Raw genomic sequence first — 20,937 nt, forward strand, 5'->3', positions numbered from 1 at the left:
CCATCTCCCAGGTGCTGGGATTATGGGGGTACACACATACCCCCCAGCTTTTCCTATAGCTGTGAATTTCAGAGTCATCCTTGTATAGATATTGGTCCACCTGCCTCTGCCTCCAGAGTGCTGGGATTAATAGCACGCTCACCATAGTTAGACTGTAGGAAGTGCTCTTAACTTCTGAGCCATCTCTCCAGTACAGAGTGTCTGTGTGTGTGTGTGTGTGTGTGTGTGTGTGTGTGTGTGTGTGTGTGTGTGTGTGTGTTGGATATGGAGGTGACTGCAGGAGACTTCAGAGGCCAGAAGATGGCACTGGATCCCCCTGGAGTTGGAGGTGGTTGTGAGTCAACTGAAATGTATCCTCTGTGAGAGTGGTACCTACTCTTTTTTTCTTTTTCCCCGGGGCTGGGGATTGAACCCAGGACCTTGCGCTTCCTAGGCAAGCGCTCTACCACTGAGCCAAATCCCCAACCCCGAGAGTGGTACCTACTCTTAATTGCGATCCGTTTCTCCAGCCTCCAAAATTTTATTTTATTGCAGTGCTAGAGTTGAACCCAGGGCCATTCATCATCAAGATAAACACATTCTTGGTGCTCTACCGCTAACCCAACCTTTGGCTTAGATTTTTTTTTTTTTTCCTAGTGGAAGAGGTTTATTGGGCTAGGAGGAAGAGTGAAGGGCGACATCGAGTGAGGACATTAAGAAGAGATGGAGACGGCAGGCAGGCAGGCAGGCAGGCAGGCAAGAGAGAAGGGGAAAGAGAGCATGGCTTAGATTTTAATCTGAAAAATTCATGTATTTAAAATAATCCAGGGCAGTGGTAGTTGTTGATTTTAGGTAGCCATGTAGCACAAGGTCTGGAATTCACAATGGAATTAACCTATTTGTCTTTGGTTCACAATCTTTGGGCTTCAGCCCCAGAAGTGCTGGGTACTGGTGTGTGCCGTCCTGCTGGGCTTAGGTGTGGCTGGTGGCAGATTTTTGTGTGTTGTTTTTGAGAGAAGATCTGGCTGCCCTGGAATTTACTCACTCTAAGGCCTAGCCAGGCCTTGAACTTGCCATTCTCCTTAGCCTCTTGGTAGGGCTTTTTTTTTTTTTTTTAAAGAATTATTTATTTTATGTATGTGAGTGCACTGTAGCTGTCCTCAGACTCACCAGAAGAGGGCATCAGATCCCAGATGGTTACAGATGGGTGTGAGCCACCATGTGGTTGCTGGGAATTGAACTCAGGACCTCTGGAGGAGCAGTCAGTGCTCTTAACCTCTGAGCCATCTCTCCAGCCCCTTGGCTGGACTTTTTATGTGGCTAAATCTACAGTTTTTAACTTTCCCTGTGATAGGAGGCTTATTAGTTTGTCTAGCCGGTTCCAGAGGCCGCAGCTGTCTGCCTTTTGGGAAGGAGAGGCACTCCCTGCTGCACCTGGCTTCTTATGTGGCTGAGACGATCCAAAATCAGCTCCTCAAGCTTGTGCAGCAAATCCTTCACCAACAGACAGTCCCCACGTCCACCCAACACCCTCCCTTTCTGTAGCTGTTATGCTTGAGTGGTGTGCAATCCAGACTCAACGGAGCAACATACACAGCTTATTCCAGGGTTACGGTGCTTTATTAGTTTGCTTGTTTGGCTGTTGGTTTTTTGTTTTGTTTTGATTTTAGAGAAAGTCTCTCTGTGTGGCCCTGGCTGTCAGGAATTGATATGTAGACTAGGATGGTCTTGAACTCAGAGTTCTGCCTGCCTGTCTCCCATGTGCTGGGATTAGAGGCATGCCCTGGTGTGCCTGCTGGTTTGGTTTTCTTTTAATAGATAATTCATTGTCCCATCTGAAATCTACTCCGTAAGGATCATGGATTGACAAAATGGGGCTGTAGAGATGGCTGAGAATGGCGAGGTGTTTAGCACTAACCCTGATGACGTGAGTGTGATCTCTAGGACCCACATAGTAAAAGGAGACCCAATTCCTTAAAGTTCTCTCCTAGCACACATTCCTCACCCCACCATCCCCACATGTTCATTCTAAATAAATATAAAAAAAAATGTAATTTAAAATGCTAAAATGACTTCTTCCCTTATACATAACTAACCAATTTCCCCTACAGTTGTGTCTTTGGAGGACAGGGTGTTATTCCCAAGGCCTTGCGTATGCAGGCTGGAGTGGTCCTGGAGCCACCACTTTCTCGACTGTTTTAACTGCAGACCTTCCAGACTGACTCTGAGAGTCTCCTACACTGACTTAAGGTCAGTCATCTGCTTGGCTTCCAAGCTCTGAAGCCACAAGAAGGATGAAGAAAGGCAGCTAGGGCAACACAGTCAAACTCTGTCCCCAAAATAAAACCTACAGAAAAATATCAAGAACACAGAGAAAGAGGTGCTTTGGAAAGGCCATGCTTCTGAGCCCAGCTTACTGAATGTTCCTCAGAGTCCGAAGTCTGGGAAGAGATGATGGGGTTAAAGCTGCTTGGAGACAGAGGGCCCAATTTTTTCCTCATGGCTCGGATCTGAAGCAGTGCCCGGAAGGCTGTGAAGAAGAAAACAGGCCATCAGGACATCCTGTTTCAGGATTAAGGATAAGCAGGCGCCCAGACAGAACTCATTCATTTGCTACGCCTGGCGACGATGTTCTGATGTGTTGTGCCCACCTTTCCAGGCCTCCCGCCAGGCTCCCCCAGGACTCACGCAGCCGGCAGATGGGGCAGTTGTTGGCCTGGTAGCGCAGGGTGTCTGCACAGGTGTTGCAGAGGCACAGGTGCCGGCAGGGCAGGATCAAAGTGTCACGGACGTCTGAGAGACACACCACACACTCCGCACTGTTGTCACTGACATCATCCTCTGCCACCTGGCCAGGAGGAGACGGAGACAAGGTAGTCAGTCACTCAAGGCCTTCCATCTCTCACAAGTTACAAGTCAGCATGGCTAAAGATCGACACACACTGGGAACAACATCTACACTGATGCCGGGCTTTACTCTATGTGCTGTGGTTTTTTTAAATTAGTTTTTATTTTATTTTTATGTGGATGGGTGTTTTGCCTTTTGTGTGCCTTGTGCTTGCAGAGGACAGAAGAGGGTGCCAGATCTCCTGGAGCTGGAGTTACAGACAGTTGTGAGTTGCCGTAAGGGTGCTGGGAATTGAACTCAGGACCTCTGGAGGAGGAGACAGAGCTCTGAGCTGCTGAGCCAGCCCCACCTAGTGCTCTTGCTGCTGGGTCCCCCTGCCTCTAGGAACTGCCTGCCTGAAGTTGAGAGACTGGAGTGACCCCTGAGCTCATTCCCTCTGAAGGTGTGAACAGAAGGGACCTAAGAGAGCACAGAGATGGAGTGAAGGGAAAATGAGAAGCCCTCCTGGGAATTGGAGCTCAACTGAGCTGCAGAGCAGAAGGTCCAAAATGAGAACCTCCTTCCTCTTAGAATTGGGCTGGCTCCTGAGACCCTCGGCTGGTTCTCACTTGGCCTCTGGGAAAGAGCAAATCCTGAATGTTGAGCAAAACTCACCTTGGAATCTTGTGTGTTGTACTTGTTTTCAATCCCGTAGATCTCCTGAAGAAGGTAGCTGACGCCATCCACCTGAAGAGTGAGGAGTGAAGTCCAAGGGTAGGCTCGCGACTGAGAGACTGGGAGAGGCTTTGCCATTTCCCAAGTAACCCAGGACCATTACTTCACAAAGAAAAAGGGCCAGGGCCAGGGCTTTGTTGTTTTCAACTTACGTCACGTTACGTTATGTTATGTTATGAATTCCAGCTCTCAGGAGTTACCTGCTGTGGGTGCTGGGAGCAGCAAGTGCTCTTAACCACTGAGCATATCTCCAGCCCCAGCCTTCCCATTTCTTTAACAACAACAACAACAACAACAACAACAACAACAACAACAACAACAACAATAATAATGTGTGTGTAAATATGGGTTTAATCACATCATGGAGAATGCACGTGGAACGTCAATGGACAGCTTTCAGGACTGACTCTCTTCTCTCTACCATAGGTTCAGGAATCAAACTCAGGTCATTAGACTAGCATGGCAAGAGCCTTTACCCACAAGCCAGATTGCTGCCACATACCTTCCCCATTTCTAATGTACAGCAAAAATTACCCCCACACCCCATTCTGTTCGTTTTCTGGAGATGATGTTTTGTTCTGCTGTTCCCCAGTGGGCCCCAACCTCCAGGGCCAGGGGAGTTTCCTGACCCATCCCAGGGCACCTTGCACGCTAGGTACATGTTCTACCACTAAGCTCTCTAGCTCTAGCCTTAAGGATGCGTGTCTGCGACAGTCTCTGCATAGCACAGGCTGGCCTTGAAACCTAAGATCTCCATGCTTGGCCTCCCAGTGAGCCTCACAGCCAGCAAAGAGCTTCGTTCTTGTCATTTAACTTGCTTGTGGTGCTGGCGATGGAACCAGGAACTTGCACACGCCTGGTGAACGGTCTATCACTGGACTCTGACCCCATTTCATTCTTTGATTTTTTTTTCTTTTTCTTTTTTTTTTTTTTTTTTTTTTTCGGAGCTGGGGACCGAACCCAGGGCCTTGTGCTTGCTAGGCAAGCGCTTTACCACTGAGCTAAATCCCCAACCCCCAATTTTTTTTTTTTAAGACGGGATGTCTTGCTGTTTTGTCCAAGCTGGCCTCAGCTTCCTAATTGGCTGCATCACCACAAGCATTAGCGTCCATGTCCAGCTTGGTTTTTGAGATGAACCTTTTTTAAAAAAAAAAAAAATATTTTCTGCTCTTAAAAATGTAAATCTTAAAAAAAAAAAAGCTACAGGAGACAAAAAAAAAAATGTAAGTCTTCCCCTCCCTCTTTTTTTCTGTATTGTTTGTTTTATGACACGAGTTTCTCTGTGTAGTCCTGGCTGTGGTGGAACTCGCTCTATAGACTAGGTTGGACCCAGAGTCAGGGATCCAGCTGTCTCTGCGCCCAGGTGCTGAGAGTAAAGGTGTGCGACACCACACTTGACTCTATTCTTTCTTCTTCTTCCTCCACCTTCCCTTTTGTTTCTGTTTTGTTTTGCTTTTGAAACACGGTTTCTCTGTGTAGTCCTAGATGTCCTGGAACTCACTCTGTAGACCAGGCTGGTCTCAAGCTCACAGAGATCTGCCTGCCTCTGACTCCTAAGCGCTGGGATTAAAGGCAGGCGCCAGCACATCTGGCTTGGTCACCACTTTTTTTCAAGCCATTCTTTGTGTGTGTTTGTTTGTTTGTTTGAGATGGAGTCTTATTTTGTATCTCTGGTTGGTCTCGAACTTACTTTAGCTAAGGTTGGTCTAGAATTCCAGGTAATCTTGCCTCTGCCTCCCTAGTGCTGAGGTTACGGGCATAAGCCACCGTACCTCAAATCTCCTACCCTCCTTGCCAATGCCATTGGCTTCACTTGTTCCTTAACCCTCCGTGACATCTCTTATTGTTTCGGAAGTGTAAAATGTTGGCACATGGTAGAGGCTGGGCTCTCCAACCGACATGTGCAAATTTTGATGTTCGTGCTCGTGGGGCAGATGGCCAATAAGCTGAGTTTTAGAGAAGGGATTCCAGGGTAAACTATGCTCAGCGCTCAGATTGGCCCTGAAATCGGCCCAGTACTTTATCCTCCTGTTTGAAATGTCTCTCCTCATGGCATTTTAAGTAAAAAGAGTTCTCCTTTGCTCTAATGTCAGGAAACAAACCTTATTCTTTCACCTTTCAAGATAACTGTGGCCTAGGAGGCACCAATCATTCCCAAACAATAAAGGCGCTGAAAGTCAATGTTCCTTTCGGGCCACCCAAGGAGTTTCTAACAGACAAAAGTGATCCCCTTCCAAAAATCTTCTTTGATTAAAAGAAAAAAAGAACAAGGAAAGGAAACAAGAGCACACAGATTTAAAAAGTTCACACACACACACACACACACACACACACACACACACACACACACACACGAGGAAGAGAGGGAACCTCTGAGAGCCGTTGGCCCTCAAAGGCTTACCACTTGCTTCTGCTTGAGGGGCTTGACACAGAAGGTCCCGTCTGAGTGCTGGAATAAAAGCCTAGCATTAGGACCAGGAGCGGGCAGAGGCACTTTGTATTCTGCTGCTACTTCTCCTCCTACATGTGCTTGGGCATTCACACAGGAGCTACGGACTCAGAATACAGGGAGCGGGCAAGGAATAGTGAGTGATCAGTTAAACCCACTCATCTGCTGAGGAGGACACTGAGGACCGAGGGGCTGAAGATCGTGGCAGTGGGGGTGGCAGAGCTGGAACTTCCCAAGTGCAGCCCTCGTGTGACGAGTTTTGAGCAGAGGGCCCACATGAGAAAGAAATGCAAAACACATCATGTTACCTACCTTCTCAAAGGTGCCCAGAAGCACATGGCAGTGGCCAAAATATTCTGAAAGAAACAGGCACATGGTTGATGAAGGCCAAACAACACAGCCCCAGCCCTCTCCCATGTGCCTGCTCCCCCCAGAACCCAGTTTGGTGCTGGGCTGCCACCAGCAAGGGCATGTTACAGACACCACTATAAACTCCGCCCCTCAGAGCAGGATGGGAAAGGAAAGGAAAGGACTGAGACTTGCTTGAGTGAGAATCAGAGGTGTGAGGTTCTGGGCCAGGGCTGGGATGCTATCATAAGAGGGAGTGGGCACATCAAAGAACTCAGACGTTCCCTACCATCTCCTTCATCCACCACAGCATGCACTACCAAAGGGTAGACCTCTCGGTCCAGATCAAAGCCAAGCTGCAAGGAAGAAAAGGAAATACAGATGACGCACACGTGTGTGTGTGTGTGTGTGTGTGTGTGTGTGTGTGTGTGTGTGTGTGTGTACGCTCATTGGTCCCTCAGAAGGCAGGTGCTGCTCAGAAGCGCCAACCTCATCTCTGCACCCGTCCATCAAACCTGCAACTGCCTAGGTCAGTTTAACTGAAGGTTGGTGCTTTCCTTGTAAAACAAACAACCAACCAGAACTCACTGCCTCAGGGTCCCCAGCCTGCAGCTCCTTTTCCTTTCAGTATGGCTTCCCAGAGTATCCTCAGCTGACAGACTACTTTTGGAGTAGAAAAATGAACAAGAACAGGTATATTCTTAATTTGAACTAAGCAGACCGTTGACAGGCACGAAGGAACCACCAGAGCTAAAAGTCGAGCACGGTGTCCCAGCATCTGGACAGAGTGTCTGCTGCTGGCACCGCCCTCTGCTGGGGGGGGGGGGTCCTGAGCTCGGCAGGCGACCAACCTCCTCTTCAGCCCACTCTGAGGGGTCCACCGTATGGGAGGGCAGGCAAAACTGCTGGCACACCCCTCGCTTGTAGTGCACGGTTTCTGACTGCAGGCTGTTGTCTTTTGGGATGTAGCTGTGGATAGAGTGGGAAGCAGAGCCAAAGTTAGAATTCAGCCCAGACAGCCTGACTTCACTGTCTCACGCCTGTTCTCAATTTCCAGCAGCACTCGTTCGGGGAAGAAAAACCTTTTTTCTAACCTTTTTTTTCTCTCTATGGTACTATTACTAGGCTTCAATATTTAATCCACATATCCACAGGAAGGGAGCTAAAATGAAGAGTAAAGATTAAAAGAGAAAATCTAAGTTCCAGATCCTGCCCTCTGTAGAGAAAGGATGTTTTTCCTGGGTGGGCACAGAGGCTGGGAAGCGCGAGCTCACCCGCTACGCTGTCTCACCTGGCAATGCCGTTCTGGAATTCCTCAGTGGCCTGATAGTAGATGGTGATGGCTACCCGGGCATCTGTGTCAAAGGTGAACTCGACGTTGTAGTGGACCTTCGCTTTGCCCGCCTCTTCTCCGTGGCTCTTCACTTCCTCAGCACATCTGGGAAACCACGAAAGACAGCCTTTGCGGGTGGTGGATCGGGATTTTGTTGTTTTGTTTTCTGTGTGGCCCTGGCTATTCTGGAACTCACTCTATAGACCAGGCTTGTCTTGAACTCAGAGATCTCCTGCTACTGCTTCCTGAGTGCTGGGGTTAAAGGCGTGCACCACCACCACCAGGCGTAGATCAAACATTTTAACATTTACTCATTTGGGCTAGAAAGTTGGCTCAGCAGACAAAAGTACTGGCTGCTGTTGCAGAGGGCCTGGGTTCAATTCCCAGCCCCCACATGGTAGTTGACCACTGCATGCAGCTCCAGTTCCATGGGATCTGGCATCTTCCCACAGACATACATGTAGACAAAACACCAAAATAACAACAAAAACCAACCCACTCTTAGCCCAACACTACATACATACTTCTCTGTGTGGCCATTAACATGCTGTATCTTCACTGTAACTACCAGAGGGGCTTCTCTGGGGCATTTAGATTATTTACTGAATCTCACGGGCTAAGTGCTTATGCCAGAACTTGGCTAGTTCTCACTTTAATCGGAGTCATTAATCACTTGGCTGAGTTTCCACTGCTTAGAAAGCAGCCAGGCTCCCTCCTTCCCTTCCTCCTTTACACGGCCACTTCTGGACATACATATGGGCATTAAACCTCTGTCCTAACAGCAAGCGCAGTTATTGGGTCTGTTGTAGGCACCATCTACAGACTTCCTATTCTAGAACAGCTTGTCTCCTCCTCGTTCTGCCCCACAAAGGAGTTCTGCAGTCCCTGCCCTGTAGGGACTCACAGTCCTATTAGCAGAGCACCTAAAGTCTTCCTGCAGTGACTTCATAAACAGGATCCTCAGCTCTGCACGGCAAGCTGCGCTTGGCTTTCTCTCCCTGCCTGACTTCCTGCAAACAGGACTCTCTGTGGCCATGCTAACCCTTTTGGTTTTTCATTCACTCATCCTGAATTTCTATCCAAACTCTTGATAGCAATATGCACTTCTAGATACGTCCGGCAGCACAGTTGGTCCACTTACATGTCCTCTCTGTCTCTCTGTCTCTCTCCAGAGTCTTGTGCTGAAGCCCAGGCTGGCCTCCAAACCCTGTTCTCCTGCCTTCACCTCCTGGCTGCTGAGACTTGAAGTGTACAGCACCATAACCAACTTAAGTAGGATTTTATATTCCTAATTCAAGCATCTCATTAGTACATAGGCTTGCTGGGGTGTCTGCAAACTTTCCCTCTTCCTCTAACAATAGTTCTTTTTTCTTTAGAGCCACAGAATAGAGATAATGTTTAAAATGCCAGCACAGGTGAAAGTTCTTGCTGTACAGAGCAGTGCCCATGTTCACCCCAGCACGATGAGGCCTCAGCTTAGGACCCGTGCTTCAGCAGCACCTACCTGGCAGCTGGCAGCTTTAAGAGGAGGCTGTGGGCGGGAGCTGCTCTTTGACTCCCATGGGGGATCTATTGCCCACAAGCAGAGGGACCTAGGACCTGGCCTGCGCCCTTGGGAACTCACTTGACAAGTCTCAGCGTGTCCTTCCGGATGTTGATCAGGCTTCTCAGAGTCTTCACAGGTTCGTGGGGAGGTGGGGCAGCATAAGGAAACTGTCAGAGACAAGTGGGAGCAGCGTGTTTATAAAGACATGGCTGTCCCCAACTGGAACCCAGCTCTGGAGTGAATGAAAAGCAGTGAGCCAAGAAGGAGACACACTCCCGACCGAGAAGGCTGGCCTCCCGCTTGAGGAGGAAGGCTCTAACACAGGACCTTAGTTTGTCGCTTGGGAAAACCAGGATTCAATATGGCGTCAAAAAAGCAAGATTGACCTGCTTTCCCCCTTCATATGAAGCTTATATGGGTTAGTGTTCAATACTTGGAAAACCAATTTTTTTTTAAAAAATGCCAAGCCAACAAACAAATAAAAACACTGTTATTGATGTTCTAAATACCAAGGCCAAGTCAACTGCACAAAGCTTTGACGTTTTATCTCAGAGGACAGGGAGGACCTGCAGGCCCCTCCTTCAGGAAAGACCCCTATCCTAAGGATGAGGAACTGAGAATAACGGAGAGCCCCAGCAAGTGTGCAGGGCAGAGGTCTGCAAACACCAGACAACCGCCCCACTAGCCGATCACATAGAGCGGTTTGTTAGCCCTGAGCCTGGAGACACCTGGTGACAGTCACTTACACACAGCAGGGGCTTCACTCCTCACTCCACACACAGAACGCTGGCTATGAAAGACCAGGCAGTGCTATCTTATAGGATCACCATCATATATGCCGACTGTCCCTGATGGAACTGTCACTAGGCTGTGACTACAGTTCACAGGAAGCTGACTGGTCTCGGTAGCTTTGCAGCACACTGTGTCTTCTAGCCCGAGAACTGTGCCTCCACAGGGCTGCTGCCGAAGACAGGACAGCATGCTATGCTTCAACTGTGTGCTCACAGACAGTGAGTGTGGTCATTTTATTGGTAAATAATTTAATACGTAGTTGACTTTCAGTGCAGTCAATGTGATTGCTAATTCATATACTGGAACATGACCCTTAAGAAAACACACTGAAGGGGGCTGGGGATTTAGCTCAGTGGTAGAGCGCTTGCCTAGGAAGCGCAAGGCCCTGGGTTCGGTCCCCAGCTCAAAAAAAAAAAAAAAAAAAAAAAAAAAAAAAAAAAGTAGACCTATGAAACTACTAAATCAAAGGTAGCCTATATAATTTGAAATATTCAGAGGGGCTGGAGAGACGGCTCAGAGGTTAAGAGCACTGACTGTTCTTCCATAGGTCCTGAGTTCAATTTCCAGCAACCACATGGTGGCTCACAACCATCTGTAATGGGATCTGATGCCCTCTTCTGGTGCGTCTGGACAGTGACAGTGTACTCATATAAATAAAAATAAAAAAATTAAAAAAAAAACAACTGGGTGCACACACAACAGGCAAAGGCAAGAGGATCTCGGTGAGTTTGAGGTCAGCCTGCTCTACATCCTGAACCCAAGACAGTCAGGACTACAAAGGACTATAAAGAAAGACCCCATCAGAAAAGGGGGGAGGAATGCTCTTTTTCAGTGATACGGCTGCTGGTTAGCTGCTCATGCTGCAGTAAATACCCGCAGCCATGTTGACACAGCTTTAACTCAGTGACCAAGGAGAGGGGAAGGAGAGTGGGGTGAAGGTGACCCAAATACACTGTAGACACTTAGGAACCTGTGGGTAAGTATTTACCTCCTGCACCGGAGAAAAGACACTTTATAGGCTTCACACACACACATTGTACTTGGTAGATGTTTTGCTTTGTTTGAAACAGTGTCTTATTCTCTTGCCTTTGTAGCCGGGCTGGCCTTGAACAGCCAGGTCTCTTGCCTCAGCCTCCTGTCTAGCTTAGATTCCGGGCATGTACCACAATGCCTGGCCTGCAACATTTTAGTTATTTTATTTTTGTTTTTTTTGTTTCAGGGTTTCTCTATGTAGCCCTGGCTGTCCTGGGACTCACTCTGTAGACCAGGCTGGCCTCAAACTCAGTGATCTGCCTGCTTCTGCCTCCCCAGCGCTGGAACTAAAGGTGTGGGCCACCACAACCAGCACTTGTCTCAATTCTTGTTTTTATTTTTTTATTACATATTATAGCACTCGTGTGGAGGTCAGAAGACAACTTGTAAGGGTCAATTCTCTCCTCCCACCATGTAGGTCCCAGGAATCTCACCGTATCAGGCTTGGAAACAGGTGTTTTTCCTGCTGGGTAATCTCCCTGGCCTCTACCTTTTTGTTGTTTTTGGGACAGTGTCTTACTTAGCCCAGGATAATCCTTAAACTCCCAATCCTCCTGCCTCTCATCCTCTCAAGCACTGGGATGATAAGCATGAGCTATCACGAGCAGCAACAAAAATGGTTTCTGTTGATACACCAGCAGCTGTGTGTGTGTGTGTGTGTGTGTGTGTGTGTGTGTGTGTGTGTGTGTGTGTGTGCATGCTTTTTAAGGACAAAGCATTATATGCTTAAGCAGAAAACTTTAAAAACCAAGGCACAAGCTTGGTTGTGATTTTATCACAGCATCAAAATAAGCACAAATGATTTTTGCAGAATGGACTCTGCTCCTTCCTCACTGGGCTCTCTCACTGTGTGAATGACGGTCTCGGTCTCTTCCTCTCCCTCTCATTTTAAAGACGTGGCAAACGTCTCCAGAGTCTACAATTTTGACACTGTGTGGAGATAACCATATGCTTTATTTAAGCGGTTGGCTTTCCTTTTTGCTGATGTGTTGTGATGCCCTTGTCCCTTCATTCTGCATGCTTGTTTGATTGTTTCTTTGAGAAAAATTCCTTGGAGTGGAATTACTGGATCAAAGAGTAAGCATACTTTTAAGACTTTAATGCCCTGCATCAGTGTGATGGAGGCTGTGATGCAGGGAGTCGGGAACTCCAGTCCAGCTCTCATCTGACGCCCATTTTCTTCACCCCCTACTTCCTAGGCTGCCATACTAAAGGAATTTAAAACCAGTTTAAAAGAAGCTTAAGCAAAAAAGTAATTAGGCAGAAAAATCTGACACACGCGCTAAATCTGCTCTAAAGCCAAAGTAAATGACTTTGGGATTAGTGTTCTCTCCCGCAGCAAAGCGACCACTTGGTTTGTGCGGGTGCGGCTTCTTCTCCCCTCTGGATATAAAGAGCCTTAAGGACCCCTATTTATTTATTTGGTTTTTTGAGACAGGGTCTCTCTATGTAGCCTAGGCTGGCCTTGAACTCACACAGATTCTCCTGGATCACTCGTGTGGAGGTCAGAAGACAACTTGTAAGAGTCAGTTCTCTCCTCCCTGCCTCTGTCTCCAAGGATTAAAAGCATGAACCATCTAATTTGTAGTGTTAAAAAAAAGTTTGTTTGTTTGTTTGTTTGTTTGTTTGTTTGAGACAGAGTTTCTCTGTGTAGCCTTGGCTATGAAGTTTCTCTGTGTAGCCTTGGCTATGAAGTTTCTCTGTGTAGCCTTGGCTATGAAGCTGCTCTGTAGATTTGGCTATGAAGCTGCTCTGTGTAGCCTTGGCTATGAAGTTGCTCTGTGTAGCCTTGTCTATGAAGTTGCTCTGTAGATTTGGCTGGCCTCAAACTCAGAGATCTGCCCACCTCTGTGCTGGGATTAAAGGCTTGTGCCGCCACCACCCGGCTTCAGATAGAAAAATCTTAATGAGCTTAAGGAAGGGTCCCTAAATACAGGATAAGGAAATGAGGCTCAGGTACCCTCAATCTAACTTTTTAAACAGAAAATGTTGATAAAAGCAAATCCTTGTAGTGAGAACAAATATGGACAAACACGTAACAAAAGGGGAATATACGTAAGCGCTTAAGTAAGTAGCTACTGTGTGCCACGCATCATTTGGATGTATTCCCCTCCACTTCTGTATGAATATATTCATGTGTATGGGGTGCATGTTTGCAGGTGGGCATTTGCATATATGTGTATGCATTCAGTAGAGACCAAGGGACACCTTTAGTTCTTATTCCAGGAGCCATCCACAAGCTTAAGACAGAGTCTCAACTTGACTAGTGAGGCTGGCCGGTGAGCCCTGGGCACCCACCTGTCCTCACCCCACCACTGGGATTACAAGTATGTGCAGCTATGCCCAGCTTTTCCTGTGGATTCTGGTGACTAAACTCAGGCCCTCAGCACCAGCGCTATCTCCCCACCCCTCTTTTAATTTTTAAATTACGGTAAAATACATAAAACATGACATTTACATGTGAACTACATCCCTGGACAGTGCAGTGGCACTAATTATGGCATGTGTGTTGTTCAGCCTTAGCCACCGTCCAGCCCCAGGTCAATCCACTCTTACTTCCTATTCTAAGATGAGGCAAGTTCCTCTCCCAGCAGCCTGTGAGCTCCTGGGGGAGAGGCCAGCACAGAAGAGAAACTCAAAATCCGATGGCGACTGAGCAAATTCAGAATGTCAACATTAACAACCTCCTCTGGTAGACAAAGACCAGACTGGGTGAACAACTTGGGAGAGTGCTTGTCTAGCATGTACAAGGCTTAGGTTCAGGTCCTGGTACCATAAAAAAGAAGAAAGCAAAAGAAGACAACAGGCGACACTCAGAAGGTCCAGGGCCAAAGAACAGTAAGTAGAAGCATGGTTGGAACCAACAAGTAAGTGGAAATAATGAAATCCTTTCACACAGACCAAGCTCCATGCGGGTTCTGGAAGTGGGTCAGAACACTGTAGAGTTCGCCCTTCTGCTTAGACAGCAGCGGGTACAAAAAGCACACAGAATGTGCTTCTACACTTTAACAGAACACTGGAGGTCTCCACTGAGAGCAGCTCTCTTAGAGCACACATGGCAAATGTCTTTGCCAATGAGATCCCACGGAAACTGCAGAAGACAGCAACTTGGACGCTGGGCTTGGCGATGCAGGAGGACAGCACAGCTTGCCCCAAATGCACAAAGATGTGTTACTGGCAGAAGAGCAAAGACATTTACCCATTTGCTCAGCACCCTCACTACATCCGAGCACCGAACTTGGCAGAGACTACAGTGATGAGCAAACTGAATCTGAGAAATGACTGAGATTCCACAGGTTGCAAGCCCAGTACAGAGCCTAACTCCAGTTCCACCAGGGGCCTGCCAATCAAGCCACTGCCTGTGTCAGCAGAGCAAGTTTCTCTTTGGCCTCTAGCCTGGCGTTACTTCCTTGTACATCAGGAAAGCGCCTCCTGGTGCCCAATGCTGGAACTGCCGCAGGTTTAGGCACTCATCTGAACAGGTGAGCAATGTCTGTGCTTACACCAATGTAAATAATCACATCTGAATCTTGGTTTTACCACGCTGACTTTAAACAGCGTGATAACTTACCTCACTTAAAGATGAATGGAAAAATTCATTTTTTGTCATAGAAAATATGGTCACAGTACAAGTTAGACAGCAACATAACTGGCTGGGTACAGCGGCACATGCTTCTACTCTCAGAATTTCAGGGATGGAGGCAGGATAAGAGTTCAAGGTCAACCTCGGCTGTACAGGCCAAGTTGGGCTCAAAAGAACAAACCAAACCAAACCAGTATTCGACTCCGTTTGTAAAGTATTGGTTGTCCCATAAAGTCCCAGTTCTCCATAAAGAAAGACTATAAATCATTCATAAAAATAAATAATTCAAGCGCAAGGCCCTGGGTTCGGTCCCAGCTCCGAAAAAAAGAACCAAATAAATAAATAAATAAAATAAATAATTCACTTCAATAAAGTTTTTCCTTAAGTTTTATTTGTGTGAATGTGGATTTGTCCTTGGGAGCCAGGTTTTGTAACCCTGAGAGCTGGAGCTGCAGGTATTCTGAGCCCCCTAACAGGTCCTGGAATCCTGTGGAAGAGCAGCAAGTGCTGCCAGAGAGAGGCTGGGCTTTTCCTCCAGCCCCAGAGAAGACAGCAGCTCATGACTTTCTGTGCTTTGGGGGCTCAGACATGAACAGGGAAGCTGTGGGCTGGGCCTGCAGACCACACAGAAACAAGCCTGCGGGTTTGTTTTGTTCCCTCTGACTCACTTCACTGATTGGAACACTCCAGCCTTTCTCCACATAGTAGAAACCATTCACATTTTGTGGTCGCCATGAGAAAAGGTCAACATCATGAAGGGGTGGGGGCAGTAGAGAGTTGGCTCAGTGGTTAAGAATACTTGTTCAGTTCCCACCACCCACACCATGGTGTCTCAGAATCAACTGTAACCCCAGTCCCAGGGAATCTCACATGCTCTCTGACATCTCTGAACCCTCTCCCCATTCTAACGGGTCAATAAAGGCTGGGGCCTGTGATTGGGCAGTGGGAGGAAAAGGTGGGGCTGGGGGTCTGAGAGACTGAGGGACAGAGGAAGAGGAGGTGGAAAGAAGATAGAGCAGAACCATGTGGTCCGAAGAAGCCACAAGTACCGAGGGATCTCCTAGGTGGGGAATGGAGTAGTGAGTGGTGGATCTGCCCAATCTAGGAGTATAGCTTTGAATATAATAGTTGGGTTGTGGGTTTTTTACATGGGTTTGTTGGGGTTGAAGTATGTGGCGTGTGCTTGTGAGCCACCAGTGCCTCCATCTCCCCTCTCCCCTCACCCTACGCCATGGAGATTCCGAAGTTCTCGAAGGCTGAGAACCAACCAGTGTTATAAGTGTCACCTCGGAGCTCTGGCTAGGATGCTGATGGCAGCTCTGAGATGGGGACAAGGGATCCACATTTACAGCCCCCAGGTCAGACCACACACACACACACACACACACACACACACACACACACACACACACGATAGGCTGCATCTCATGGCCTTTCATTATGTCTAAGGTACAGCTATGTGAGGTTTTCATTTCCTTACCTAAAAAAAGAGCAAGAAACGTTCATTAGAGGAAGATGTGCCTTGTCTAAGCGGAGTCAGTACGAATCGCAGCTGCCCACACCCTCTCGGGCACATCACACCACACACAGCTTTTGCGTTCTGGCTCAGACAGGCCCCAAACTCGTGGTCTTTTGTTCCAGCCTCCCAAGGGCTGTGAGTACAGGAGTGTTCAACCAAGGCCAGTTTACATACAGTATTTGGATTTCTTTTCTTATATTAAAATTATTGCTTCATGTGCACATGGGTTTTGTATGTGTTGCCTGCATGTGCATTTGTATGTCACGTGTGTGCTTGGTACCCACAGAGACCAGAAAGAGCGTCAGAACCAGAGTTACAGACAGCTGTGAGCCACCACGTGGGTGCTGAGAATCAAGCCCAGGTCCTGGAGAAAAGCTGCTGGTGCTGTTAACTGTCAGGCCATTTCTCCAGCCCCCAGAAGATGGCACTGAATCCCCTAAGACTGGAGTTAAAGACAGTTGTGAGCTGCCACTTGGATGCTGTGTCCTCTGGAAGAGCAGCCAGTGCTTTAACCCACTAAGTTTCTCTGCGTACCCTTGGCTGTCCTAGAACTAGCCATGAGTTTATTTTTCAGTATTTTTGCAAAGATACGACCATCCAGTTTACACTTAGCTTCCCCCTTCCTTTCCTTTTCTTTTTATTTGTTTGTTTGAGACAGTCTCCCCTGTCTCAACTTCACCTTCATTGTTTGTTTTTGTGGAGGTTTTTTTTTTTGGTAGGGAGGGGAAGATCTCACTATGTAGCCTTGGCTGTCCTGGAACTCACTATGTAGCCCTAGCCAGCCTCAGACTCACGAAGCTTTGCCTTCTGCTGCCTCCCAAGTACTGGGATTGAAGGAGTAAGCAGTCACATCCCTTCCTTCCTTTTTCCCTTCCTTCTTTGCTTCCTCCCTCCTACCCTCCCTCCTTTCAACAGTGTTTCTCTGTGTAGCCCTGGCTGTCCTAGAACTTGCTGTGCAGGCCAGGCTGGCTTTGAACTCACAAGATCTGCCTGCCTCTGCCTCCCCGACCCTCAGATTAAAGGCTTGGCCACCACTGACTAGTTCATTCTACTTTAAAACTTAATTTTACTCATGTTTCCAGAAGCAACAACTACTCTGCTGACATCTTATATAAACAGAAGTTACTGAAGCCAGAAAGCTTTACAGATCTTCAAATTTCATTTTCCTCCACTAATATCCTTCTTACCCAAAATTCACACACACACACACACACACACACACACACACACACACACACACACACACACACACCACGCAGCCTCATATAATAAAAAACTCTAGTGGTGGGCTGGAGAGATGGCTCAGCGGTTAAGAGCACCCGACTGCTCTTCCAGAGGTCATGAGTTCAATTCCCAGCAACCACATGGTGGCTCACAACCATCTGTAAAGAGATCCAATGCCCTCTTCTGGTGTATCTGAAGACAGCTACAGTGTACTTATATATAATAAATAAATAAATCTTTAAAAAAAAAAAAAAAAACTCTAGTGGTAATCAGAACAGGAATCCACATTTACCACACTCAGGCTGGGCCACAGTTGCACACGCCTTTAATCCCAGCACCTGGAAGACAAAGGTGTGTGGATTTCTGAGTTCAAGACCAGCCTGGTCTACATAGTGAGTTCCAGGACAGCCAGGGCTACGTAGTGAGACCTTGTCTTGGAAACAAACTAATAAACAAAACCAGTATGCTACAGCCCACCTTGGTGGTAAACCCTGTAATCCAACGCTTCAGAGCTCGAGGCTGCACAGTAATCTTAAGGCCAACCTGGGCTTCATCAGACCTCTGTGTGTGTGGGGGGGGGACAGCAGTATGTCACTGTGTTCTGTCTTTTACAGTGTACTAATAATTTTTAAAACTCATGCTCCTTTTTGTTTGATGCCCAACTGTCCTCTGCTCTCTCACGCTTTCTAATCTCTCTGCTACAGATGCAGTGAGGCTTCCAGGGACTGCGTTAGACTCACAAGGCTTTAAATTTCCTCTCACGAGTTTCTCAGTGTGAGCAGTTTAGTCTCTGCTTGAAAGCTGCCTCACATGAGAACACGGACTGCTATGAGTGGCCATACTGGAGACAGACTATTCTGTCTGCTGCAGACAGGAGTGACTGCTCTGTATCATTTCCCGCCCTGCTAAGGGGCTGATCAGCAATTTAAGATGTCACCAAAGCAACACCCAAAACTATGAAGGTACCCCCAAACAACTGTCACAGACTGACTTTGAGCACAAAAATGCCCTGTTCAGATTTGGCTACCAAAGACATTCACCAGAGAAAGCAGCCTCTGTTAGTCTACTAATTACACTGCAAGGTCTCCTCGAATGAGCACAGGACCAGTGTCACGGCCATATGACATTACATCTAATGTTGACTTTTCCCAAAATATTTAATTAAGCAATTATCCAGTTAAGCAATTCTCTGATAACATAATGCGTAACCAGAATTTGAAAACAGCGGATCTCAGGATCTCAGAGCAGGCACATGAAACCCTGTGCATTGTGCTCAATGACATCCAGGTGCCACGTCTTTCTTCTTAGGGTCTGCATTCTGACTCCACTGCTCTGACTCGACACAGCCATGTGGGCTGCTTAGGTGACAAACTGACTCACTGGATTCCAGATCCCGATGAGAAAACACCTCCCTTCTCAGCACCAGCTCGTCCTCCAATGGCTCTAAAAGACTGCCCTGCAGAAGATGGACTGCTCTTAATTACAAGAGCTTCTTGACTAAGAGCAGCTAACTTCAGGTGGAGATAAACCGGGGAAAGCGGGCACAGTCATCTCTTCCTTCCCGAGCCACAGCTTTCAGACGGGCTACCCCTCCTCCACACACTTCCTGGCTCTCAGCAGGAGACTCATAGTAACGCAGCTCACAAACAAAAACCCACTTTCACAGAGGCTGAAAGCCTGACACTACATGAAGCATATGCTCAGAGAGGCAGCTGAGCTGGGATTTAAAGTCACACACACACACACACACACACACACACACACACACACACACGCACGCGCACACACACACACACACACACACACACACACACACACACTTTCCCCAATGAGACATTTGAAAGTGCTAGTTTCCAGTTTTTTAAAAACAGAGGCATTTTTTTTTGCCCAATTACTAACAAAGACAACAGAACCAAAATATTCTCCTTTCCCGGGGCTGGGGATTTAGCTCAGTGGTAGAGCGCTTGCCTAACAAGCGCAAGGCCCTCCGTTCGGTCCCCAGCTCCGGAGAAAAAAAAAATTCTCCATTTCCATTTCAGAAACACAGAAGAAATTAAAACCCTAAGCTGGCCTTCAATTTAGGAAACTCTAGTTAGTTTTCTGAGTCCCATTGAGAGAATCAATTTTGAAGCTCCGGCCTGATGTGAGAGCCGAGATGAACGACAAGAGTTTCTCCCAAAGCTCCTGGGAGAAAAGATGCGCTGAATTCCTAGGATAAAATCCCATCTCTAGCTGCAGAAAAGAGGGGTAGTATGAAATGCAGTAACGGTCAATTCTGTAAGCCAATCACTGTGCCCAGCCTGTGCATCTGGAAATGCAGCCATTGGAAGAAAGCCATTACTCAGTCAAAAACTATGAGACTGTATTTTCTCTAGCTGCTCCTGAAATTCAGATATCCCATTTAAGGAGAACAGAGGCACAAAATAAAATCACAGTATATACAGCACACATAGTATACAGACCATACGCAGCATGCATACACAGTACACACATATACAGACAACACACAGCATACATATGCAGTATACACAGCATACACAGTATGTCTCCTAGACTTCCAAGTTATTTAAACAAAGACGCATGGAAACTGATGAAAATCTCTGAAGCTAATGTAACAAGATGTCATTGACTTTGTCCCGCAGAGCTGCTGAGCCTCTTGAAACCCCTGACTGCCCTTCAGATATCTCCCAAGAGTGCGGAGTAGCTAAGTTAAATCAACTAGTGAAAGTCTAAGATGCTCTAAGCCATGTACACGGGAATCTAGTAGCTACATCTGTACCTTCCAGATGGTCCAGGTCAGAGACAAAAGTCAGACCTCACGGTCCGCCAAGTTCAGGACATGTGGGCGCCCCACACCCTGTGTCATCTCCGACCTTCCGAGTGCTCTGAATTTCTCTGTCCTCACCTCCTCTCAGGCCCGACCCCTGAGCCACACCTTTCCATACCACCAATGCTTTTCCGAGCAAGCTTTTCTCCACGGTTCTGCTTCTTTTGATTACTCCCTGCGTGCCAGTAGGATCCTGAGCGTTAGCTGGCATGGCAGCTCATGCCTGCAACCCCAGTACTTCTGAGGCAGAAGCAGGAGAGAAGACAGTTCGAGGCCAGTCAGGTCTACTTAAGGAGAGCCTGTCTCAGGCAAACAGACGATCAAAGGGCCATGCTGCGAGTTTACACAAGGTATAAAGCAAAGACAGAAATTCTGTACAAAGCGATCCATGGGCCAGCAAGACAGCTCTGGGTAAAATCACTTGCCGCCAAGCCTGACATCTGGAGTCCCATTCTCAGTACCCATTCGAGTGGAGAGGGAGAGCTAACTCCTGTAAGTTGCCCTCTGACCTCCATGTGAGTGTTGTGCATGTGCACCCCCAAGCCTGCCACAAACACCAAAATACACATTAAAAAATCCCCAATAAGTAAATGTAATAAAAAATAGGTAGTTCATACTGACCATCCCCCAACATCATCCGTATAAGTTAAATTTAAAATCCTCAGCCTGGCCACTCATACAAAGATCCTTCTTTTAAACAGATTTATTTATTATATAGACGTCCACTGTAGCTGTCTTCAGAC

The 20,937-nt window shown here is 47.3% G+C and overlaps 1 protein-coding gene across 6 annotated transcripts in view; it reads right to left on the reverse strand.

Annotated features, from left to right (window-relative positions):
* Rnf157 (ring finger protein 157) overlaps positions 1 to 20,937 on the reverse strand; it is a 67,897-nt gene that overhangs the window by 14,709 nt on the left and 32,251 nt on the right. For all 6 annotated transcript variants that reach the window (XM_039087472.2, NM_001419669.1, XM_039087474.2 and 3 more), the window contains exons 3-11: positions 9,296 to 9,384; positions 7,630 to 7,776; positions 7,190 to 7,307; positions 6,628 to 6,694; positions 6,303 to 6,346; positions 5,943 to 5,990; positions 3,482 to 3,553; positions 2,668 to 2,827; positions 2,397 to 2,509 (exon numbers count right to left, since the gene is read on the reverse strand). In XM_039087472.2, coding sequence (XP_038943400.1) covers positions 2,397 to 2,509; positions 2,668 to 2,827; positions 3,482 to 3,553; positions 5,943 to 5,990; positions 6,303 to 6,346; positions 6,628 to 6,694; positions 7,190 to 7,307; positions 7,630 to 7,776; positions 9,296 to 9,384 — 858 coding nt within the window. The remainder of the gene's footprint in view (positions 1 to 2,396; positions 2,510 to 2,667; positions 2,828 to 3,481; positions 3,554 to 5,942; positions 5,991 to 6,302; positions 6,347 to 6,627; positions 6,695 to 7,189; positions 7,308 to 7,629; positions 7,777 to 9,295; positions 9,385 to 20,937) is intronic.

Source organism: Rattus norvegicus, chromosome 10, assembly GCF_036323735.1.
Source record: "Rattus norvegicus strain BN/NHsdMcwi chromosome 10, GRCr8, whole genome shotgun sequence".
Taxonomy (NCBI): domain Eukaryota; kingdom Metazoa; phylum Chordata; class Mammalia; order Rodentia; family Muridae; genus Rattus; species Rattus norvegicus.